The 26,035-nt window shown below is 47.5% G+C and overlaps 1 protein-coding gene across 1 annotated transcript in view; it reads left to right on the top strand.

Moving 5' to 3' along the window:
• The window catches only part of KCNH5 (potassium channel, voltage gated eag related subfamily H, member 5), a 353,468-nt gene extending 337,752 nt beyond the window's left edge, over positions 1 to 15,716 (top strand). The window contains exon 11 of the mRNA XM_015426065.1: positions 14,769 to 15,716. Within this exon, the coding sequence (XP_015281551.1) occupies positions 14,769 to 15,716 (948 nt within the window). The remainder of the gene's footprint in view (positions 1 to 14,768) is intronic.
• Positions 15,717 to 26,035: the final 10,319 nt, after the last annotated feature.

Raw genomic sequence — 26,035 nt, 5'->3', positions numbered from 1 at the left:
GTGTCATTTTAGATGGTGAGAAATAATTTGACAACTCTGTACAAATAGGCTCCTTTTTGCTTCGTTTTTGTTTTTGTATGTTCTTCCCACGAGCGTTTGCATTTTGTACAGTTGTGTGGCTGGTGTTCCAAATGTGTGTGTTTCTTTTACATTCCTGTTTGTTCTGGGGTTTTTTTTTGCCTTCGGGATTCAGTTGTTGCCAAAAACAGGTATCAACTTTAACAGCAACCATTGTACCAGATTATTATTTTTGTTATTGCTGTTGGTAACAGAAATAGTAGTAGCAGTAATTGCATTTACAAAATGTATACCATGCCTTTCTGCCCTCATCAGAGTTACCAAGGCAGCTAACAGATTAAAAACATACATAATAGAAACGTGCCTTAAAAAACAACATTAAAACCAAACAAAAAAACCCACATCATTAAAGCAATTAAAACCAAGCAGAACACACGTGCAAAACCATTGAAAACATCTTGTGGTGAATAAGGGGCAGATGGGGCACGACTAGATTTGCCAAAACCCTCTTGGGTTGCCATAAATCAGCTGCAACCTAACGGCACTTTGCACACACGCAAAAATGCGAAAAGGACCTTGATCCTCTACCGTTCCTCTCAAGCGGATAGAGGAAGACTTAACCCCCCGAAATCTCCTTTCCAGGCAAAATTCCAGCCCGAAAGATTGCAGGCGTTTAGCAAGGCGTTCTGATTCCGGAGATTAACTAGTTGTCAGCTACTTCGACAGCCGGAAAGGGTTCTCTCTCTCTACCTCTCAACCGCTAACCCCCATGAGATTTAACAATGCCATTTTAATAGCCAGATGCAGCTTCTAGGACAGGGGGATTATGCTGAATTTCTTGGGAGGCAATTTAAGAGACGGGAACCTTTGTCTTGAAGGGCCGACTTGCAAATCAAAGTGATACTGCTGGAAAAGGATAAAAAGCCTACAGTATTTTAATTGCAAGAAAGAAATGGTTGTTTTTTGTTTTTTGTTTTGGGTTATCCATCCTGAGACTTCCAGCTACTGGAATGAGCTGAGAGATGTTCTTGGGGACTGATTTTTAAAAAGCACCAGAAGCTGATGTTTGACGCGCCAATGACATGCGCCCTTTACATAGGTTGACGTCCATACCATGACACTATCCAAAAACATTCCCATGAGATAGTGCTCTGGAAAGCGACCGTGACAAATCGAAAGCCAACTCGCAGGTACATAGAGCATTAAGGCAGCTGTAGTAGTTGAAAGCAGGAGTTGGGAATTAACCAGACCATGCGTAGCGGTTAAGTGGCAGGTCTCTAATCTGGAGAACCAGGGTTGATTCCTGCTCCTCCACATGAAGTCGGCTGGGTGACCACACAGCTCTCTCATTTATTTATTTATTTATTTATTTATTTATTTATTTATTTATTACTTTCGGCTTCTACCCCGCTTGAACCCCCTAGGGGTCTCTGAGCGGCTTACAGTTACTCTGTTATCCCTAACTATGGCCACATCTGAATTGGGGTGGGGACTGCCCTACCAGCAACCTGTAGATGGCGCTGTTGTTCTTCTTGATCTTAGTTCGGCATCTCGGCCCATTGCTGGCTCGGCTCCCTCCAACTTTCCTCCTTCTCCTCTTTGCTTGTCCTTGGCGTCGGCTATGGTCGGCGGCTCCATTCTGCGCCCGGTGCGCATCGGCGCGGCTTCGGCTCAGTCCATCGCGGCTCCACCCACGCCTGCGCCTCACGCTCTCCTTGCGTCACCTGGCTCTGCCCATCGCCGCCGACGTCTGGACTGCTACGATGTTTTCGCCCGGTCGCCATGCTTGCCGCCGATGCCGTTGTTCTCCGCCTCGTCTCGCTTCCAGTGCTCGTCCAGCCCCCCGGAAGGGGAAGGGTGCCCCCTGCCATCTAAGGCAGGTACCCAATTTATCTACTCAGAGCTCTCTCAGCCCCACCTACTCCACAGGGTGTCTGTTGTGGGGAGAGGAAGGGAAGGTGATTGTAAGCCACCCTGAGACTCCTTCGGGTAGTGAAGGGCGGGGTATAAAACCTCTTCTTCTACTTCTCCTCCTCCTCCTCCTCCTTCCATCCTTTGCTTTTGGGGAGGGACGGACATGTTCAGAATTAAAGTATGAGGGAAGGTGGCATGGCATAAACCTGATCTCCAGATCTCAGAAGCTAAGGGGGTCAGGACTTGAAAAAGAGACCACCAAGGAAGACTCTGCAGAGGAAGGCCATGGCAAACCACCTCTGCTTCTCACTCGCCTTGAAAGCCCCTTGTTGGGATCGCCACAAATCGGCTGCGACCTGATGGCACTTTACACACAGACACACATACGCACACAGAATTAAAGTATTCAGAAGTGGGGAGAAGCAATGAATGTTGGATGATGTAATTAAAAAAAAACTATTGGAGAATTCCCCCCCACACACACACAGACACACATCTGTGCTCCCTGACAACTTTTATTAGAAGCTTTCAAATCCCTTTATCATTACTTAATCCACTCGCTGGCAATTTTCCGCCTGTGTTTTTTTGGTAAATAGTTTTACATAACGAATTATGTGCAAGAGTTGCTTCATTTGGACAACTTCAATGCCCAGGTCCTTCTGCATGCTCACTTTTGATGAGCGTATTTATAGACTGCGTTATATAATGAGGATTAGTTTTTTTCGTCCAACGAGTGTTTTTGTTTGCTAACTGCTTGGTATATTGCGGGCGCGCTTAGTGTCGTTCCAGCCCTCAGAGTTTACCACCGTAATTGGCGTTTGGGGTTTTTTCTTATCTTAAAGCGTCTCAGCGTTTCCTTACTTTAAAAATCCGGTTTAATTCTTTGAACCAAAGGGGGATGTAAAATGAAAACTTTGAAAATAAGCTCTTAGTTAAAATAACTGCCTACAGATGTTGTCCCCGGTTTTACACTGATTCCGTACATTTGGCTTGTTGTCATCCTTCCAGAAAAAGATATTCCCATAGATTTGGGAACGTAATATGCATTATCCACACCAAGGACTAAAAGCTGGTTTAATAGTTCTTCCTAGAGAATGCTGGGAATTGTAGTACTGAGAGGGACACGCTTGGAATCACGAATGGACAAACCAAACAACTCAGAATTCCATGACAGGTGAAGTGGTATAAAATTGATATGTTTTTGGTGTAGACAGAGACCAACTCTCCACAAGCAGCCGTGCTGCCCTCGCTCTTCCGTTTGCCTCAGTTGCATTGGTCAATTTCACACTATTCGCTGCGCAGCCGCATTTTGACCCGCAGCTCCCCCCGATTTCCCCCGCGCCTTCTCGATCCTTGTTTTTTTGAGATCGAGAAGACGCGGGGGAAATTGGGGGGAGCTGCGGGTCAAAATGCGGCCACGCAGCTAATAGTGTGAAATTGACCGATGCAAGCGGAGGAAACAGAAGAGCGAGGGCGGCATAGCTGCTTGTGGGGAATCGGTCAGAGTCTTCGAGATACCAATTTATTTCCTGCAGAAGTTCCAGTACTATTAATAGCTGCATGATAAGGAGAAATGCTAGAAGTCCGGCTTTTCCTTCTCCGGCAACCTCAGGTTGATGCCCTTTTCCAAGCCCATTTTGGCTTCCCAGTCTAACCCAAGCAAGGCTGAAAGAGAATGACTTGTCTAGGACCACCTAAAATGTTCAGGGCAGGTATGAGAGTTGAACCTACAGTTAGGGGTATGCACATAGGGGTGAAGGTTTTCATTTTGTTTCAGTATTTCAAAAAAGGTGTTATTACCATTTCCACAAAGTTTCTGGAAAGTTGATATCACTTCATAAATTGATTCGGGGGCTCTTTTCTGGGTTTGGGGATATCAGGTTGCTTGGGGGGGGCATGCAGATTCCTTACTGGCTGGATAGCCCAGGCTAGCCCAATCCCGTCAGGTCTTAGAAGCTAAGCAGGCTCGGCCCTGGTTATTACTTGGATGAGAGACCACCAGAGAAGTCCAGGGTTGCGACACAAGAGGCAGGCCATGACAAACCACCTCTCAGCATCTCTCTTTTTTTATTTTGAAAAAGCTTTATTCGCTCCCCTAAAAAGGGGAGATATTTCGCTAAAAGTTAGAAATAAGGAAGGGTATAAAGAGGGACAAAGAAAAGAGTGAGTGGTATTAATAATACGTTAGTCTGTTAAATTTTTTATAGTCCAATCAGAGAATCCACATTTTTATTTTTATTTTTCTTCCTCATTGAAGCTTCTTCTTTTCTTCTAGTAGTTTTAGCCAAAGCAATTAGTATGTTAGTATTGTCCTTCTGGTATCAGTTTGTTCTTCCAAAGTAAAGTCCAATGAAAAAAGAAAAATAGCAGTTTTTAAGCTTTAGAGTTTTTCCCACTTTTCCCTCTCAGGTTGTATTTTGAACCCGACGCTCCTCCTTCTTCCTCGTCTTTCACCTCACCTCTCAGCATCTCTTGCCTTGGAAACCCTACGGAGAAACCACATGCTTCCACACATGCAAAATATTGCCGTTTCAGTCCACTTCAGTGACCGTTTGAAAGTGGGTTTTGCCATTTCACACAGCAAAATCCAGTTGCAGGGTGCATTGAAAGTGGGTTGAAAGTGCGTTATTTAGTGTGTGTGAAAGCGCCCATCTAAGTCAGCTGTGACTTGACGGCAAAAGGGGGGGAGAGAAGGGAGGTATTTCAGCTGGAGTCCTGCAGCAGCAGGCAGCCTGGTTGCGGTCTCCAGTGTTCCCTCTAAGCTGAGTTAGTGTGAGCTAGCTCACAGTTTTTTAGCCTCCGGCTCACACGTTTTTGTCTTAGCTCAGGAAGGAGGGCTCCAGAGCAAACTAATTTATGCAGCAGCCAAATCACCTGCTGACAACTTTAATACCAGTAGCTCACAAAGTAGAATTTTTGCTCACAAGACTCCACAGCTTAGAGGGAACATTGGCGGTCTACTGCTCTTCTTCCTACACAGCAGAGGGAGCAGGAGTGGTTCTGAGAACGTCCAAAGGCACACCCCTCCCTGCAACATTGCAGCATATAGACCTAGCCACACAGGCTTGCATCCTCAGCAACAGAAGTGGCATCATGTTTGAGGCCAACGAGTTCACTTCCTCAATCTCTCTGTGTGGTTTCTTTGCCCCCGCCACTGAAATCCCACTTCTTCATTTTTACTATTATTAATAATAATTTTTAATATGTACAACATAACCAACACATACAATAAACAATTTCCAATTAACATTTACAAAAGTAAATCATATTATGGTACGGAGTGTCCTTTGGAAGTATCTCTTTTTCTTTTTTGAGCCCCCGGAGGGGATTTTTTATTATTTTTTATAACACTACAAAACTAATACAGGAAAAAGGGGAGGGGGGCTACATATACAGGATAAAGTAAAGAAACCCACTACTACCTAAAAACCCAAGAGAGGAGATCATCAATAGCTTAATTACATCAAGTCTTCCCTTCTTTTATGTCATTACAACCTGAGTCAAACATTTATAATATTTTTTACCCTTTTCTTTAAATCTTAAAACTTAACTGTCTAAGAACTGTTCTCGGAAGTATCTCTTTTTCCATTAAGTAACTTATGATTGGGTACCAAACGGATACAACTTTTTTCTCATATTGTGTAGCAGAGTTTTTATATAAATTAAATGACAGTTTACTCAAAATAAAATAGTCCCATATCTTTATAAGCCATGGTTGAACCGTGGGAGGGTTTTTTCCCCTATCCATTCTATTGCTATCAGTGATTTTGCTGTTGTTAGCAACAACGATACTGTTTCTCTTTGTCTTGGCGTCACTTGGTTTGTATCCCACCTTTCCAACAATATCACTTCGGGTTGTAAAGGTATTTGCACAGATATCATATTTTTAATTTCCATAGTTATTTCTTTCCAAAAAAAATTGTGTCGATTTACATGACCACCCGCAGTGTAAGTAATCTGCTAAAAGTCCACATTGTTTTGTGCATCTTGGAAAGTATTCGGGATTTATTTTATGTCGTGATGTAGGTTAAACTTGCCATCTAACCAGTATTTTAAATACTTGACGATTTACTGTTAGGATTTTTGATATTTGACTCGGAGCATTCCATATTGCGTCCCAATCTTCTTCTGTTAATTCAAGATTTAGGTCTCTAGACCATTGTTTTTGGTATAGTGTTTGAAATCCCACTTCTTCAGGTTGGTGGCTCCAATGGGACATCCCATCTTTCCAGGGATGGACTGGCCATTTAACTTACAGGGGGAATTTCCCAGTGGGCCACAGCCCCAGGGAGCCACTGTTGACCAGGAGGAAGCACAACCAATTTTGCCCAAGTCTCAGGGGCTAGTATGCCCGGACCCTTCATAGAATCATAACATCACAGAGTTGGGAGGGGCCACACAGCCATCTAGTCCAGCCCCCTGATCAATGCAGGATCAATGCAGGATCAGACTAGAGCATCCCTGACAAGGGTTTGTCCAGCTGCTGCTTCAAGACTGCCATGGAGGGGGAGCTCACCACCTCCCGAGGAAGCCCAATCCACTGCTGAACTACCCTTACTATCAAAAAGTTTTTTCCTAATATCCAGCCAGTACCTTCCCGCCCTTAATTTAAACCCATTACTTCGAGTCCTCTCCTCTGCTGCCAACAGGAACAGCTCCCTGCCCTCCTCTGAGTGACAGCCCTTCAAATACCTAAAGAGGGCAATCCTGTCCCTCCTCAACCTCCTCTTCTCCAGACGGAACCTTCCCAAGTCCCTCAGCCTTTCCTCACAGGGCTTGGTCTCCAGGCCCCCGATCATCCTCATCAGCCATGGCAGTTGGTGTCTCCTCCAGCACTGCTTCCAGTTCGGGGGGGCTGATGCAGTGGGTGATCGAATGCCCACTGTCGGCCGAGTGCAGCTTGTAGCGCTGCCAGAGTCGCTCAGCTTGACTTCCTCCAGGGCCATTTTCACTTCCAGGTTCGCTTCCGCTCCTTCCCCTCTGCCGACGGAAAGTCCATCCCATCGAAGGAGCTAAGGCTGATGCGGCTGGGATCCAAGCCATAGACTCCCACTTGGCTACACTCATTCTTTATTTATAGGTTTGCTGAAGATGGTACTTGAGGATGAGTTAAAGTCCGCATAGAGTTACCTTGCCTTGCCCTAGAGAGATAGGAGAGAAAGATTAGGGTTAAGATAACAGCTCGGGAGAATCTCACATTACTGTTATCTTGACTGTCCCTTGGTCAGAGATAAAGAGAGCTCTTCACTTTCCAGGGCTGACAGTCAGTTAACCTTTACTTAACCTTCACTAGAAGCATTGCCCACCTTTCTCCCTTTCCGACCATCCCCTAAAATAACCTTCCAGTATAATCCATGTTAGGGAGGGAAGGCGGCATAGTATAGCCCAGACTTGTCAGATCTCAGAAGCTAAGCAGGGTCAGTACTTCGGAGGGAGACCACCAAAGAAGACTCTGCGGAGGAAGGCCATGGCCAACCACCTCTGCTTAATCACTTGCCTTGAAAGCCCCTTGCTGGGGTTGCAGTAGGTCTCAATGGACAATTTCAATCCACCTCCCTGTAGAAAAGCAACAGGTGCCCCCTCATCTCTGTGAGATGAGCCAACCCGAACCAGAGACTTTTCATCTCCTGCCGGCTTTCCCCCAATATTCAGTTTAAAAACTGCTCTGCCACCTTTTTGATTTTAAGCACCAGCAGCCTGGTTCCTTCTCGGGACAAGTGGAGACCGTCTTGCCTGTACAGTTCCCTCTTGTTCCAAAAAGCATCCCAGTGCCTAACAAACTTGAAACCTTCCCCCATACACCATTGTCTCATCCATGTATTGAGACTCCTGATCTGTGCCTGTCTCTCCAGCCCTGCGCGTGGAACAGGTAGCACTTCTGAGAAAGCTACCTTGGAGGTCCTGGACCTAAGTTTCCTGCCCAGCAACCTAAATTTCTCCTCCAGGACCTCACAACTGCATTTCCCCACATAGTTGGTGCTGACATGCACCACGACCACTGGCTCCTCCCCAGCACTATTTACCAGCCTATCTAAAACACGCGTAATGTCCGCTACCTTCGCACCAGGCAGGCAAGTCACCATATGGTCAGTATGTGGGTTCGCCACCCAGCTGTCTACCTGCCTAAGGATTGAATCACCAACTACCAAGAGCCCCCCTCCCACCCTGCCCAGGGATGGTTCCTTGGTGCGAAAGGATACCCGCTCACCAGCTGGGGAACAGGTCCCTTCTGAGGGCACATTCCCCTTATCCTCAGCACGGTGCCCTGTTTCTCCTTGACCCTCATGCTCCCTGACAGCGGCAGGGCTGCCAGATCCAGAGTGGGACATATCTAATAAGTCCCCGAGAGTCTTTTCTTTGTGCCTAACTGACTGTCTCTGCTTCTCCAGGTCAGCCACCTTGGCCTCAAGGGAGCAAACACGTTCCCTGAGAACCAGGAGCTCCTTGCACCGAGCACACACCCAAGACTTCTGTCCAGTGGGCAGATAGTCATACATGTGAAACTCTGTGCAAAACACTGGATAGCCCCCAACCCCCTGCTGGCATTCTGGCTTCATAATTCTTTTAAAATAAGTAAATATAATTCCCCTTTTAAAACCCTTTGTATTTATGTGTTTCAGAGGCTCGTGCCTCTGGCAAGGTGTTTTCTTAAATACTGAATTACAGTCAATCACAGCCCAACAATGCCCCTTCCTCTCCCTCTCTCAAGCAGCCAGGACTCTGCAACAACTCTAATCACTTTCACACACTCCCAAATACAGTCCTCCCACACAATATCCTCAGCTGAATCCCCTCAGCTGAAAGCAAGTAAAAACACACTCACCCCTCTAGCAGCTCTGTCTCCTGCTCCTGCTCAGAGCTCAGCTGGGTCTGCGCAGGGCCTTGCTGGAAGTTGTCAGAGAATTCCACCAGGTCAGAGCCAGGTCCAAAAAAGCGCTGGCTCTGGTCGAGGATAGCCAGATATCTTTAGGGCCAGGGATCACCAGCAAATTGCTCTCAGCAGAGCGTAGCACTCTCCTGGGGATATATCAGAGGAGTCCCAAAGATACGTAGGTCCCAGACCACTCAAGGTCTTAAACGTACTGCAACAATAACCATTAGTCTTAAACCCACAGTCTCGAGACAGGAAGAGTGCTTGTGTTCTATCCCCCCCCCAAAAAAAAGAAAATGAATTCTGACACTGAATAATGACAGCCGCTCTCACCATGCAAGGGAGCGTGTTTCCATTTCCCTGGAGAAGGCCTGTACTTGGGTTGTTTTCCCGCGAGTTTCCCTCGGGCCTGAACTTCTTAAATCCAACCCCCAGGTTTACAAATGTCACTCTCTGTGTGGGCGTCCATATTTCCCAGGAGGAGAAAGAAAGGAATGACAGGGGCTTGTCCTATCCTTTTAACTTTGCTCTGGTAACAAAAAAACCCTCATCCTATTTCTCATAGAGCATCAGCTGTCAAGGATTAGGGACCGTCATCATTTCACAGACGCTGATCTCTATCAGTGCTGACGTGACATTTCAAAAAAAAATTCAAACAAAGTTTTCCTTGGGAGTATGACTTAGAGAATTTTTTTTAAAAAAAACAAAAAATAAGTCTCACGGGGAAAGGGGTGGAAGGCAACGAGATTAAAGATGAGCTGGGACACATTTGTCCCCCTTAGAACCCAACAGGTAGAACATAGAATGACACCTTATACCAAAATTTGAGTGCAGTGGCCTCTTTAAGACCAACAAAAGTTTATTTGAGGTATGAGCTTTCATATGCATGCACCCTTCCTCAGATACATTGAAATGGAAGTTAACCGTTCATACATACATACATAAATACATACATACATACAGGGATCATTTCATACAAAAAGAGGTGCAGGAGCTCATTAGCATAACTCATTAGCATAACTTATTTGCATATGCCACGCCCCCTGACATCACTGGAAGTGTGTCAGAAGGCAACACCCACTGCTCAGGCTCCACTGGACTGTTTTGGATTGCTAGCCATTGGGAGGGGGAACGTGTATATCTGTCCTCGCAGAGGAGGGAGAGCTTGTACCTGAATAAAACTTGGTCTTAAAGGTGCCACTGGACTGTTTTGGACCCAGGGGTCAGGGGCGAGCTCTGCAACTAACCTGGCTGCTTCTTGCTCTGAGCAGGGGGCGGGGCTTGTTGCATGTGCCCGCCCCCTGGGCTCTTTACTGCCGGATATATATATAGAGGCATCTGCCTCTATGTAGGTCGACCTTATACCAAGTCAGCCCATTGGTCCATCCAGCTCACAATGGTTTACTCTGATGGGAAGTACACTTTATTGGTTAATTCTCAAACCCCGTTTGGTATTCCAGGTGTGTTATAGCCTCTCCCCTTCCCACTTATCCTTAAAAAAAAAAAGCATCATATTTTTGATGTGGTTTTTAATATTGTCTTTAAGCCCCAGGACCGCTGCGTACCTTATTACGTTTTGTAATGCGCCCGGAGTGCCAGCTGGCGACGAGAGGGGGGGTGACATATAATTAAAAATGTTATAGGCTGCCCCCTGCTGCGGGCACCGCAGAACACAGGAGTCGAACGAGGGCAAGCACAGCTCGTAAAGGAAGATACATGTCCCTGTATTTGGGTCATAGTGGGGAGATAAAAGTATCGGGCTGGTTTCCTCTCCTGCTGCCTTTTCAGCTCCATTCTAATGAACATGTTGAAGGTTCAGAATTGCTTTAAACAGCTGCATTAACTCTGGCTCGGCAATCAGATGCTTACTGTGTTTGAAAGCATTTTTCTTTTTCTTTTAATGATGCCAAAGGGAGCTTTGATCACCGAGTTGATTTTCTGGATTAACTCTCAGAGTGTCAAACACACACACACACACACACATTGCAACTGGCAGCTCGGTTCTGTAGAAATCACTCTGGCCTTCTGGATACGCACGCAGAAAGACTAAGTCTGAACAGGAGATGTATAAATAACGGGCTGCCGTTTGACTACCACAGAAGAAGAAGAAGAAGAAGAAGAAGAAGAAGAAGAAGAAGAAGAAGAAGAAGAAGAAGAAGAAGAAGAAGAAGAAGAAGAAGAAGAAGAAGAAGAAAAGATTGGATTTATACTCCGCCCTTCACTACCCAAAGGGAGTCTTAGAGCGGCTTACAAGCTCCTTTCCCTTCCCCTCCCCACAACAGACACCCTGTGAGGTAGGTGGGGCTGAGAGAGCTCTTGACAGAAACTGCTCTTTTTCGAGAACAGCTGTGCCAGAAATACGGCTTGCCCAAGGTCATCCAGCCAGGTGCAAGTGGAGGAGTGGGGAATCAAACCCGGTTCTCCCAGATTAGAGTCTGCGTACTTAACCACGACACCAAACTGGCTCTCATTCATTTGAACCATCTGTGAAATTCAGCGAAGTCCAGACTACGCCCTCAATCTCCAGGTATTTCCTAACCTGGAGTTGGCAACCCTAGGTAGAAAGGAGGTGGCAGAGACTTGCACATGACCATCTATGGCTGACTAAAAAAGAGGATAAGGGGGATGACACAACTTGCAGTGATTATTTACAACACAGATGCCAATTCACACACATGGACCGTCACTGAAATAGCAATGCAGCTCAACACAGGGCAGGACAGTAGGCGGAGCTCGGGGGCTAGAGTGATAGCTCGTCGAGCCAATGATTGTGTGGAGAAAAGCCCTCCACCCAAGAATTTACCCCAATCTTTTAAGTGTGTGACTGCTGTCTATCAGGCCCGTAGCTATGCTGGGGCATTTGGGGGCTCTGCCCCCCCCAAGTGTGACGTACGCCCCACAACAGCTGCTGCCCCTCTCCCCCTCCTTTCCCCTGCCCTCTCCTCCTGTGACATTAAAAGGACTCTCCAGCTGATCGGCAGGAGCACCATTTAAAGGTCATTCGTTCATAGTGTCTACCTAAGTCAAAAGCAACTTGATGGCACAACACAAAGACACAACAAAAATGGATGGAGACATTAGTTAGTTGACTATCGTACTGTTATAGTAAACTTGGGAGGGAGGACTTTGAGATGAGCATTATAAGAACGGGTCCTTTATAATCCCCCCAAAAGCCCTCCAAGTGCCACAGCAAGGAATATGTCCCCCATGAGGGACTAACAACAGGGTGGGATCTTTGCAGGGCAACACTGTTCCATCCAGATGGTGTTATAAAAGGTAAAGGTAAAGGTTCCCTTGCTCGAAAGCCAGCCAAGTCCGACTCTAGGGTTGCGGTGCTCATCTCCGTTTCAAAGCTGAAGAGCCAGCGCTGTCCGAAGATGTTTCCGTGGTCATGTGGCCGGCATGACTAAAGACCGAGGCGCACGGAACGCTGTTCCCTTCCCACCAAAGTGGTACCTATTTATCTACTTGCAATGTCTTGCTTTCGAACTGCTAGGTTGGCAGGAACTGGAACTAGAGACGGGAGCTCACTCCGTCATGCGGCACACTCGGGTCTCGAACTGCTGAACTACCGACCTTCCATAGCCTGCAGTTCAGCGTCTTAACCACTTGAGCCACTGCAGCTCCTTTATATGGTGTTATAATGAGTCCAAAGTGCCTTATCGTTAACAGCCTTGCCCACATCTTGAAAACTTCCTTTGTTGAGCCAACCCATCTCATGTTGGTCTAGCTCTTTTCCTGCTGCCTTCAACTTTTCCTAGTATTATTGCCTTTTTCAAGTGAGTCTTCTGATAATGTGTCCGAAGTACAGTAGTCTCAATTTAGTCTACGGAGAGTTCAGGTTTGATTTGATCTAGAACCCACTTATTCGTGTGGTGGTCTGAAATCTGGGAATTCAGAAGAACTAACCAATCAGGGCAATAAATGGTTATGTTGTAGTGCTAGCCAGTGAGAGCCAGTTTGGTGTAGTGGTTAAGTGTGCGGACTCTAATCTGGGAGAACCGGGTTTGATTCCCCACTCCTCCACTTGCACCTGCTGATGTGACCTTGGGTCAGTCACAAGCTCTGGCACAGCTGTCCTTGAAAAAGAGCAGTTTGTGTCAGAGTTCTCTCAGCCCCACCCACCTCACAGGGTGTCTGTTGTGGGGAGGGGGAGGGAAAGGAGTTTGTAAACCGCTCTGAGACTCCAAGTGAAGGGCGGGGTATAAATCCAATCTCTTCTTCTTCTTCTTCTTCTATAGCGAGTTTAGCAATTGCCATGACAGACTAGCCTGATTGCACCAGATCTCAGAAACTAAGCCGCTTTAGCCCTGGTTCATACTTGGATGGGAGACGACCATAGAAGTCCAAAGTTGCTATGCAGAGGCAGGCAATGGCAAACTGCCTCTGAATATCTCTTGCCCTGAAACCATACGGGGTCTCTATTTTGGTGTAGTGGTTAAGTGTGCAGTCTCTAATCTGGGAGAACCAGGTTTGATTCTCCACTCCTCCACTTGCAGCTGCTGGATGACCTTGGGCAAGCCATAGTTCTGTCAGAGCTGTCCTTGAAAGAGCAGTTCTCTCAGAGCTCTCTCAGCCCTACCTACCTCACAGGGTGCATGTTGTGGGGAGGGGAAGGGAAAGGAGTTTGTAAGCCACTCTGAGAATGCAAGTGAAGGGCAAGGTATAAATCCAATCTCTTCTTCTTCTTCTTCTTCTTCTTCTTCTTCTTCTTCTTCTTCTTCTTCTTTTTACATTACACATTACACATTGGATTTCTATACTGCCCCTTTCCATAGACTCGGGGCGATTTACATAGTTTGTACAGTTTTTCTAACCTAGGGGCACATAGACAGGGGAGGTGAATTCCTTACCCAGGCACCCCCTGGGTCTTCTTTTCTTCTTAGCTTTTTTCCACGGTGGTTCTTGCTTGGTGCTGGCAATGTTTTTACTGATGTTTCTTCTTCTTCCAGTCGGCTATGACTTGACAGTGAGAAAAAAGAAAAGAAAAAGCAATTCTTAAGTTTGAGAAAAGTCCTCTGATGACACCGTGGGAAATGTTACCCATGAGGGTTTTGAGGCACGCAAAGTGGCAGCCACGCGGATGGGGCCTTTGGAAATGCACATCGTCCCATCCAAACAGCATGCAAAGATGCTTTGACCGTGATCTTCCTTAAAAGATAATACGAGTCCAGGTTTGGGAAAGAACGGAGCAAAACTGAGGAAACCCCAGAAAAGGGTGATGATTAGGGTATGATGTTGTGCGAATGCTTGGAACAAAAACTATTCAAGTTTGGATGTGAAACTGGAGCAAACCATCCATGTGGAAGCAACATGGGACTGGGGAGACGCGGGTTCAAATCCCCCACAAAGGCATGAAGCTTCCAAGGGGACCTTGGGCCAGTCACACACACTCAGCCTCATCTCCCTCAAAGGGTTGTTCTAAAGATAAAACAGAGGAGGAGAGAACCTCGTACAATACCCTGGGCTTCCTGGGAACAAAGGTGGAATAAAAATGTGATAGATCGTGTACGAATAGACATATAACATGATATTCAGAGGCAGCAACAAGAGGGTTTCTGCTTCGCTCTGTAATATCTTCCGGTTTCTTAGCTTCCCTTGAATAATCTCTTTTCTGTATATTCATGTTGTTCCCACCACATTGTGAAATATGTCCTGACTGGATCCTATGGGAAATACTGTACCACAGTGAATAACAATGAAGTACATGCAGTTGGGTAGTAATACAGGCCGCGAACAAGGACCAAATGGAATTTTGATATCTGTCTCTATTATCAAAAGTTGTCTTGGTCAACTTATCTTTGGATTCAATTTCAAAGAAAATTGCATCAAAGAGACATGGGAGGCGTTAGTCTCTCTAGGTCTGTCATGTTTTGTCACACTCTGAAAGTATTCACTTCCCTCTCCCCCCCCCTCCAATTTTCATTTCGCTTCTTACTACGTGTCGGATTTTTCTTTCTTGCAGATTATCTTCCGAAAAATCAGCGATGTCAAAAAAGAGGAGGAGGAGCGCCTTCGGCAGAAGAACGAAGTGACCTTGAGCATCCCGGTGGACCACCCCGTGAGAAAACTCTTCCAGAAATTCAAGCAGCAGAAGGAAATGCGAAACCAAGGGGTGACAATAATTGACCCGGAGAGGAACACCCTCCAAGTGGAGACGCGGACCATGCCGAATGGGGCCGCCATCACTGGCACGAGTGTGGTCACGGTGTCTCAGATCACCCCCATCCAGACGTCGCTGTCTTACGTGAAGACCACCGAGGTCATCAAACAGAACAATCGGGAAGCCATGGAGCTCAAGCCGAACAGCAACAGCGAATCCAGATGCCTCAAGGTGACCAGCCCTGTAAGGATGAAAAACGGCAATGGGAAAGGGTGGCTTCGGTTAAAAAACAACATGGCGGCCCCAGAGGAGAAAAAGGAGGACTGGAATAACGTCACCAAGGCCGAGTCGATGGGGTTGTTGTCTGACGACCCCAAGGGCGTCGACTCGGAGAGCGACATGACCAAAAATCCTCTGAGGAAAACGGACTCTTGCGACAGCGGGATAACTAAAAGTGACCTTCGTTTGGACAAAGCCGGTGAGAACCGCAGCCCCCTGGAACACAGCCCCATCCAAGCTGACGCAAAGCACCCCTTCTACCCCATCCCCGAACAGGCCTTACAAACCACCCTCCAGGAAGTGAAACACGAACTCAAAGACGATATCCAGCTGCTCAGCAGCCGGATGGCCGTCCTGGAGAAGCAGGTGGCAGAGATTTTAAAAATACTGTCTGAGAGGAACACGTCCCAGACACCTTCCCCTCAGTCCCACTTACCTCTGCAGCTACCGCCCCAAATACCTTGTCAGGATATTTTTAGCGTCTCAAGGCCCGAATCACCCGAATCAGAAAAAGACGAAATCCACTTTTAATATAACATGATGCCTATTTCTCTTTATATACGTATACTAGGCGTATACCGCAAGATGAGCGTGCACAGCCGCACACACATATACACACAAAGAGAGGCACACATATATAATGTGTGCATTTATATATGTGTGTGTGTATATATATATAAAGTAAATATATAGACATATATATTTTCACTTCCATTCAATATGACTTGAACACACAGAATAAAATGGATTTTGATATGTTGGTTTATTGCATGTCCAGCTGGTATCTGGTCTGCCAAAGAAAACAGTTATTATCATAGATATCGCTTGTATATTATGCAGTTGACTGCATGCACACTTTCAGTTTATTTATAATCTCTATTACGAAATAAAAAGGATGAATTTTGTTTAAGAAAAAGAGAGGGCTGTGTTTGGTTTTGGTTTTCAAATTGGTTGCTCGGTGAATTGAGCTTTTGGATCTTTTTTGAAGTCATGATTTTGGTGCTCTGCCTGTGCATAAGGGGAAGTGGCGCTTTGCGCAATCCTCAATACTCCTGGTTGCCATTTGGGGTGCAATGCACCTAATTCCCAGATACTTAAGAGAGAGAAGAGATTGGATTTATATCCCGCCCTTCACTACCCAAAGGTGTCACAGAGCGGCTTACAAACTCCTTTCCCTTCCCCTCCCCACAACAGACACCCTGTGAGGTAGGTGGGGCTGAGAGAGCTCTGACAGTAACTGCTCTTTTTCAAGGACAGCTCTTATCAGAGCTACGGCTTGCCCAAGGTCATCCAGCAGGTGCAAGTGGAGGAGTGGGGGAACCAAATCCAGCTCTCCCAGATTAGAGTCCGCGCACTTAACCACTATACCAAACTGGCTGTATGGATATGCATTCTTGCATACTGACACTGGAAAATGCTTATGTTTCCCCGTTCATATAAAACGGTGACTACGTGAAGCAAGAGGATGGTGAGTAGAACAGTTTCCCATATAGAACATTAGAGTGCCAAAATCATAGTAACTGCAGATCAACATACGAAGTTGCCTTATAGCGAATCAGACCCCCGGTCCATAAAGGTTAGTATTGTCGGCTCTGATCAGTAGCGTCCCTGCAGGGTCTCAAGTGGAGGTCTTTCATATCACCTGCTGCCTGATATTTTTAAACAGAGATAGAATCGCAGAGTTGGAAGGGACCTCCAGGGTGATCTCGTCCACCCCCCTGCACAATTGCAGGAAATTCACAAATACCTCCCCCCACACACATACACACCCAGTGACCCCTGCTCCATGGCCAGAAGATGGCAAAAACCTCCAGGTTCCCCAGCCAAACTGGTCTGGAGAAAAATTGCTTCCTGACACCATTGTGGCGATCAGCATTTCCCTGGGCATGTAAGAAAGGGCCACGAAAAGTAAGCATTGACGCAACCCTTCCTGCCCTCCCTCTCGTGATCTGCCCTCGTTCACACAATCGGCATTGCTGTCCGATGGCCATCAAGCCTCTGCTTCAAAACCTCCAAAGAAGGAGATGCAGGGGGTTGAGCTTGAGACCATGTCAAATCGATGCTCACCCCTTAGCCACAGCCCCTCCCCTAGAGGGGCTGAAAAGAGGGTTGAAAAGGGCTTATGCCAGGCATAGGGGAACCTTTTGGACCATATACGATGACATACCCCTTAACGGATGGATCAAAAACAATGGCCATCGAAACTATTGGTGTACCTGTGGAATGTCAGGTTTTTTAAAAATTAAAAATCTTGGGATCTCTCCATAAATGTAGTTGTGTATAGCTGTGCCTTGCATTACCAAATGTATAGCAGGTATCAATGATCATCGCTGGCCCCGCCCATGGCCCACCATATTATGTCCTTTGTTTAAAGCATGGACAGCTTCAAGAGGGAATTAGATAAGCATCTGGAGCAGAGGTCCATCAGTGGTTATTAGCCACAAGTTATAGAAAGGAGCTCTCAGTCTGGGGCAAGGGATGCACTGTCTTCTTGGTGCTTGGGGGGGGCAAGAGTGGGAGGGCTTCTAGTGTCCTGGCCCCACTGCTGCACCTCCTGATGGCACCTGGTATTTTGGGCCACTGTGTGACAGAGTGTTGGACTGGATGGGCCATTGGCCTGATCCAGCACTGGCTTCTCTTAGGTTCTCATATTATGTTGCTGAGAGCAGGGTTCGTCCCACCCGGCAGGCAGATCAGGCAGAGACCAGTGGATGTCCCCTATCAAATGGAAATCAAGGAGGTATTTCTGACCCCAGTATATCAGTCTGCGTGGTCATTTCCACAGGGGTGAAAGCAGCTTAAATTTCTCACTGAAATCCTGTCTCTTGGGAGGCTTTGAGCAGAAGGCAGGAGGTACGACTCTGGCCACTTTCTTACCAGCACGCTAAACTGGCCTGTATAGGTTTACTTTCATCCTGCCAAACTCTTCTCCAAACCTCAATGGAGGGGGCCAGAGCTCTTTTTGTAGCAGGAGGTCCTTTGCATATTAGGCGACACACCCCTAATGTAGCCAATCCTCCAAGAGCTTACAGAGCTCTTCTTACAGGGGCTACTGTAAGCTCTTGGAGGATTGGCTACATTAGGGGTGTGTCGCCTAATATGCAAAGGAGTTCCTGCTACAAAAAGAGCCCGAGCTGTATTCTGTTGTCACTTTTGGTTGTACCCGGAAGTGATGTCACAATGAAGTATGAATTCCCTGATCTCTATGGTGAACACCACAGAGAGCTGGGGAAATCCTAGAGCAGGGGTGTCAAACATGTGGCCCGTGGGCCAGAACCGGCCCATCCAGGGCTCTTATCCGACCCATGAGCAACTGGCCATTACCTTTATTACCAGATGACTGAGGCTGTGCATTATGTCCCTGTATAGTGTCCCAGTGCTAATGACCAATGGGTGGTGGAAGTGGGAGGGTGGGCATCAGGGAGATACTTCAAGAAAATACTGTAAATGTTTAAAGCATGTTTGTATTTTGAGTAAAAAAAAATATTGTTAATTGGGTTTGCCTCTGTCCTTTATAAAGTTTACAAAAAGTGGAACCCGCGATACTCGCGGGGGGAGCATTCACCACAGCTCCCAGCCTGCAGAAGCAGAAGGAGCTCCACAGGAGGAGGAAGCAGCAGCAGTAAGTGAGCCCAGCAGGCAGGCCACCAGGCCCACCAAGCGTTCTCCCCCCGCCCCCCGGCACTGGTGGCAAGGCCTGAGCAGCTCACAGCTGCCGACCTGCCAAGCCTTCTCCCTCCCCCCATGGCACCAGCGGCACCAGCAGGACAGTTCCCAGGGAACTGCACAGAGAACGCTCTTACTTGGGGGGGGGGGATTTAAGTATCCCCTGTATAGTTTTTTTAAACTTTTCAGATTTTTCTGCACACCTAGGGAGTGCCCCAAGTGTGCAGGAAAATCTCTCTGCTCCCTAAGTGCCCCCAATGTGCGAATTTAGATATTCGCATGCAGGGGGCGCCTTGGCTATTAGTATATAGATATCTCCTGTACCTGGCATTACATTTTATGGCACACATGGCCCGGCCCAACAAAGGTCAGATCTGGCCTGTGTAACAAATCAGCTTGACCCTCCCTGTCCTAGAGCATCATGGTGTCACTTCCAGGTACAGCCGGAAGTGATGTCATGCAATGTCACTCACTGGCCTCCCGTTTTTGCTCCTCCTGGAACAAAGGGCCCCAGGAGGGCTTGGAGCCAAGGGGTAGGATTTTACCTGCCACCCCTGGGGCAAAGGGTAACTTTACTTCTTACACATTAGTCACTATCTGCCAGTCCAGTGTAATGCCATGAATCAGTTTTCATGAGCATGTCTATTTTTGTTATATTTCCTGTAATGCTGGTCGGCACTGACAGCCAGTCAATGCATTTCCGCACAATCATTTCCTGGTCTGGTGTAGAGATTAAGAATACTGTTAAAGCAAATTGGAGGGAATGGGACCGTTTTTATAACCATTTTCAGAGCTCTCCAAAAACGCCCTCCATCATCAATATCTCTGGGGGGAGGACACCAATGCTCCCTCTGAGCTGTGGAGTGTTGTGAGCAAAAATTCTACGTTGTGAGCGACTGGCATTAAAGTTGTGAGTGAGCGATTTGGCTACTGCACAGATTAGTTTGCTCAGGAGCAATGCTCCCTCTAAGCTGTGGAGTCTTGTGAGCAAAAAACCTCCTTTCTGAGCGACCGGCATTAAAGTGATGAGCGAGCAATTTGGCTGCTGCACAGATTAGTTTGCTCTGGAGCCCTCCTTCCTGTGCAAAGGCAAAAATGTGTGAGCCAGAGGCTAAAAAACTGTGAGACAGCTCACACTCACTCAGCTTAGAGGGAACACTGGAGAACACTCAAAAAGTATGAAAATGTTCACATTTCTAGGGTGTTTGTAAGAAACAAAAAAAAACAGATATCGTTCTGCATCAGTGCAGTGTGCTTTTGTTTAAAAAGTATTTTAATTCCACAATTGTTTCTCAAGCGACGCATCTGTCCGCAACAGCACACAGCAAGGGGGGGGGGGGAAAAAGTGCATTAATGTGCATTAGCATGTGCCTCACCTCACAGCAGTAGGACTGATAAAGAGGGCAGGCAGAGGGTTGGATCCAGCAGAGGTTTTCCGTGGGCGGAAGGATTTCCATTTCCTGAACATAACCTTCTCCCCCACCACCAGTGTTCCCTCTAAGCTGAGTTAGAGTGAGCTAACTCACAGTTTTTTAGCCTCCAGCTCACACATCTTTGTCTCAGCTCAGGAAGGATGGCTCCAGAGCAAACTAATTTTTGCAGTAGCCAAATTGCTTGCTCACAACTTTTATGCCAGGAGCTCACAAAGTAGAATTTTTGCTCACAAGACTTCACAGCTTAGAGGGAACATTGCCCACCACTACCCTTGTCCCGTCTGAAATGCTATTCCATGGAGACAGGGGACCTCCCCACCCTACCCCCAACCAGGAACAGCATTTAAACAGACTTTGGGGGGAGAGGGAAGGCGTGCATCAGGCCCACAGCAACAGTGGGGCATCTCGGGGCACGGCCCCTCAACTTCCCATCCAGGCCCCCCAACTTCCAATTTTGTATTTTATTTGTGGTGCTCCCTGGGGGTGTGTGGGGGTGTCTGTGTGGGGTGCCCCCTGACTCATTTAAAGGCCCCCTGAATTTAAAAGATCTGGGCTACAGGCCTGGCGTGTGTGCATGCAGAAATCCTTCCACCCACACAAACACACTGCAGGATCCAAGGCACTGTCTTTTCAGGTTAAAAACAACAACAACCCTATATGGTACAGAGCCAGCAGAAAACTGCAGGAACAGTGACGGCAACCAGGTGGGGGAAAAGTGTACCTAACAGAACCACAGTCCTTTTCTCTTGACATCGGAGATCAAAACATCACAGTCATTTGCTACTGCACTAGAGGACGCTGAAAACAATGAAATACGAAGCTCTCGGTTTGAATCCCACTTCAACCGTGAAATCACCTGGTGGCCTCATGCAACCTCATGCAAGCGGGAGCAGTGGCGCAGGCAGTAAGGGAAGCCTGCTTTAATAACTGCTTTAACAACTGGGCGAACAGCTTCGGCGGTTCGAACCCCACCGTGGTCAGGGTGAGCTCCTGGCCCTACGTCCCAGCTCCTGTCCACCCAGCAGTTCGAAAGCCCGTTAAAGGGCAAGTAGATAAAATGGGTACCTGCTATTAGAGCGGAAGGGCACCCGTCCCTGGCGTAGCAGCGATGGTGGAGAGTGGAGAATGGAGAGCGATGAACGGCGGCGACGGAGAAAAATGGCAGCTGGCGAGGCGAGGAGGCGAATGAAGGAGGCCGGACCAACAAGGGGACTGTCCCCTCGCAATAAGAAGATCTGCTACAACAGGATAAGGGTGCCTGGTAGGCTTCTCACCTCCCCTTCATATGTGGCCCTAGATTAGATTGGTTAATTGGAATTGTAAGCTGCTCAGAGCCCCTAGGGGGTGAGCGGGATAGAAGTCGAAGGATAAATAAATAAAACCCCCTCTGTGCCTATCTAGGGTAATAATGACAGTCTGCCTTACAGGGTTGTTGTAGCAAGAAGCAGTTTGAAACCTCAGTGAGTGCCTGGTCGACAAGCGGCCGTTCGGAAAATGACTGAGCCAAGCCAGAAGACGTTTACACCGTGCAGTGACAGCGTGTGCAATTAAATGAATATATGTTGTCTTCCCTATCCCCTATGAACATTGTTAGTCCCCTGTCTAAAATGTGTAACTGTACATCGCTTTGAGCCCACTGGGGAAAACGATTTTTTTTTTTATAATAATAATAATAATAATAATAATAATAATAATAATAATAATAATAATAATAATAATAATAATAATAATAATAATAATAATCCTTCCTGAGCTAAGACAAAAATGCATGAGCCGGAGGCTAAAAAACTGTGAGCTAGCTCACACTGACTCAGCTTAGAGGGAACACCGGTCTTCAGATATCTGAGGAAGTGTGCTTGCACACAAAAGCTTATTCTATGGATAAAACTTTGTTGGTCTTGAAGGTGCTGCTGGACGCAGATTTTATTCTGTTAAGATATAACGCATCTTCTTCTGTTTGGAGGAGCAGTGTAAGGATGATTAAGGATCAAAAACTGAACTTCCTTTGTTCAAACCGATCATTTATTGAGTTGCCAAATGCCTCCGTTATCGATCATCCCCATCAATTGCTTAAAAATCAAAACGGAGCAACATTTCAGTAATTTGGCATCTGCACTATGGCGGCATCCAGCGAGGGCTGCCAAGCTTCCAGCTATGATCAAAAAACCAAACAGGGGAAATACACAGTACAGAATAGCCCAAAAAACCCCCCAAAAATAACTGTGTACAGAAATATCAAAAGTATATGCAAAATACTTTTAAGAAAGTTATAATTACAACGATATTATGGCAATTACTCTCTTCAAACAATGTAAACCACTCAGTACATGAAAACAGTCCAAAGTAATCCGAAATAAATAGACGTGCTTCAGATAAAGGTCACAATTCATGAAAACAGTCTTAAGTAATCTGAAATAAACTAGACCATTAGACCGTAGACACTTTCTCAGCCCGATGTCTTCAGGGATCAGTTCTCATCACACTTGTGTCATAAGACATCGGTTCGAGGCTTGTTGCTACGTGTTGTTGGCTTTCTAATCGCGTTTTGCACAAGGCTTTTTCAAAAGCCAAGCCAAGAGTCTCCCAATTTACTTTAGAATACAGGCTGGAAGGTTGGTAGTTCAGCAGTTCGAGACCCGGGTGTCGCATGACGGAGTGAGCTCCCGTCTCTGGTTCCAGCTCCTGCCAACCTAGCAGTTCGAAAGCAAGACATTGCAAGTAGATAAATAGGTACCAATTCGGTGGGAAGGTAACAGCGTTCCGTGCGCCTTGGTGTCTAGTCATGCCGGCCACATGACCACAGAAACTTCTTCGGACAGCGCTGGCTCTTCGGCTTGGAAACTGAGATGAGCACCACAACCCTAGAGTCGGACTCGACTGGCTTTCGAGCAAGGGGAACCTAACGCTTTCAACGGGGACCTCTGCTTCCCATGTCAAGAGTAAAGATAGACTAGAAAGCCAGCAATGCGAACAGCAAGCCTCGAACCGACATCTTACAACACAAATGAGATGAGAACTGATCCCTGAAGACATTGGGCTGAGAAAGTGTCTACGTTCCAATAGTCTTTATCGGCAGCACTCCTGTTTATTTCGGATTACTTAGGACTGTTTTCATGAACTGTGGCCTTTATCTGAAGCACGTCTATTTATTTTGGATTACTTTGGACTGTTTCCATGTACTGAGTGGTTTACATTATTTGAAGAGAGTAATTACCACAATATCTTTGTGATTATAAGTTCCTTGAGACACTTTAGATAAAAAAGTATTTTGCATATACTCAGAGGTCGATTCGGGGGGTCACGGGGGATCGCCGTTCCCCCAGGTGAGGTGCGGGGGTGGGGCACACGATGAAGCCCCGCCCCCTGCTTCCAGCCGCCCCACTTCCGGCCCTTATTCAGCCAGGAGGAGGCAGGAGAAGAGGGAGGGTATGTTGCTTCCCCCCCGCCTCTCCCCACCCCTCCCTGCCTGGGGCCAGGGAGGGCCTTGGCGGGGCTTCCTCGCAGTCCCGCTGGCCTTGTAAGTCCACTGCCGGGCCCCTGATGGGGTTCGGCAGTGGAGCCGCAAGGCCGGCGGCGGTGGCCGGGACCGTTGGGGGCGGGGGGCCTTCGCAGGGCTTCCTCGCACTCCCGCACCTTTAAGACTAACAAATAGCACCTTTAAGACTAAGACTAACTGAGTGGTGGGTGTGGCCTTATGACACACTTCCGTTGATGTCAGGGGGGTGTGGCCAGTGTTCCCTCTAAGCTGAGTTAGTGTGAGCTAGCTCACCGTTTTTTAGCCTCCGGCTCACACATTTTTGTCTTAGCTCAGGAAGGATGGCTCCGGGAGCAGACTAATTTATGCGGCGGCCAAATCACTCGCTCACAACTTTAATGCCAGTAGCTCACCAAGTAGAATTTTTGCTCACAGGGCTCCACAGCTTCGAGGGAACATTGGGCGTGGCATATGCTAATGAGTTATGCTAATGAGTTCCCCCAGCTCTTTTTCTACGAAACGACCCCTGCATATACTTTTGATACTTCTGTACACAGTTATTTCTGTTTTTAGGCTTCCAGCTATGGCAGGAGGTCTCCTGCCGACAGTGCAAGTTGCCCACTGCCGCTCCGAGCCCCTCACTCCAACTGTGAGGGGCCTTACATCTCTGAAGAGATCAGTAACCAAACTGGAAGGTGTTCAGAGGATGAAGACAGCCTGGAGAAGGAGTCCTTTGACAAACGATTGAAGGAACTGGGCAGGTTTGGTCTGGAGAAGACGGAGGGGAGATGTGATCGCCAGGGGTCTTGTAGAAAAAGAGCTGCCGGAACTCATTAGCATAACTCATTAGCATAACTTATTTGCATATGCCACGCCCCCTGGCATCACCGGAAGTGTGTCAGAAGGCCCGGCTACTTACCCTCCTGCTTCATCCTCATTCCCAAATGAATGGGGTAAAGAAGGGGGCGGGGCTTCACCACGTGACCGCCCCGCCCCCTAGAGGTTCTCTTCCGGAGCTCCGTACCTGAGAGCTCCCCCCCGACTAGAGCCCTGGTGATCGCAGGCGGCAACTTCTGCACGGGCTGTCATACGGAAGAGGGCAAAGACTTGTTCTTTGCTGCTGTAGAGGTCAAGACTAGACCACCTCTCTCCACATGAGCCCCACTTAGGGTTGCCGAACCCCCCCCCCCCGGTTTCCCAGGGGGCCCCCGTTTTTGGAGGGGTTCTGCCCGCTGCTGGCCAGATGGCCAGCGGGGAAGCCCCACCCCCAACACCCACAGCCACCCCTCTCTCTCCCTTTAAGTGTGTGGAACCCGTGTTTCCTCCCAAGTCCGATCTCCGCTTGAGATCAGGCTTGCAGGGAAATGCCAGCTTCGTGCACTTAAAAGGGAAATGTGGCTGCTCTTAAAGGGGAAACGCCGGCTCCTTGAAGTGCAGGGAACTGCCGTTTCTGGAGATCTGGCGCGCGGGCGAGTAGGGGGGGAAGACGTCCCCAATGTGTCATCACGTCGGGGATGCCCCACCCCCTCTAGGAACGCCACCAAAGTCCCCCGCTGGGGGTGGAAGATGGACTTGGCAACCTTAGCCCCATTGTGTTCTATGAATGAGCATCTCCTGGTAGTCCCTGGCCCCAAGGACATCCGTCTTGCCTCAACTAGGGCCAGGGTTTTCTCGGCCATGGCCCCGACCTGGTGGGATGAGCTACCTTATGAGATCAGGGCCCTGCGGGATCTGTTACAGTTCCGCAGGGCCTGTAAGACGGAGCTCTTCCGCCAGGCTTTTAGTCGAGGCAGTAGGCATCCATTTCGATCTGGTCCTCTCCTCCAGTGACCGCAGATCCTAGAAACCGACTGGAACCACAACATTGCCGGAATTAAAACGCCTGTTGCAGCAACAGTGTATGTTTTAGTGGTTGGGGTTTTTTTTAGTGATTTTAATGATTATTGCCTTGATGAATGTTTTAATTGTAAATCTGCATTATTTGCAGATCTATATGTCTGGAACCTGCCTTAAGCCTGCTATGTGGGGAGGGCGGGATATAAATATAATAAAATAAAAAATAATTCCTGCTGGAAGTCTTCAAGCAGAGGATGGACTAAGGCTGCTAAGCCCCCCTTGGGGGGCAAGGTATCCCCCACTCCCAGCCACAGCTACTCACCACCACTTTGATTGGCAGGAGTAAGAAAAAAATTTTTAAAGCGCATCGGGAGCAGCAGTGTGCCACTTCCACTGAAAACCCAGACACCATGACAGGTAGGTCTAGGAATCACCAGAAA

The sequence above is a fragment of the Gekko japonicus genome, unplaced genomic scaffold (assembly GCF_001447785.1).
Source record: "Gekko japonicus isolate JY-2015 unplaced genomic scaffold, Gekko_japonicus_V1.1 scaffold22, whole genome shotgun sequence".
NCBI lineage: Eukaryota > Metazoa > Chordata > Lepidosauria > Squamata > Gekkonidae > Gekko > Gekko japonicus.
The sequence above is the reverse complement of the archived record's forward strand: the minus strand, read 5'-3'. Positions and strand labels throughout refer to the sequence as shown.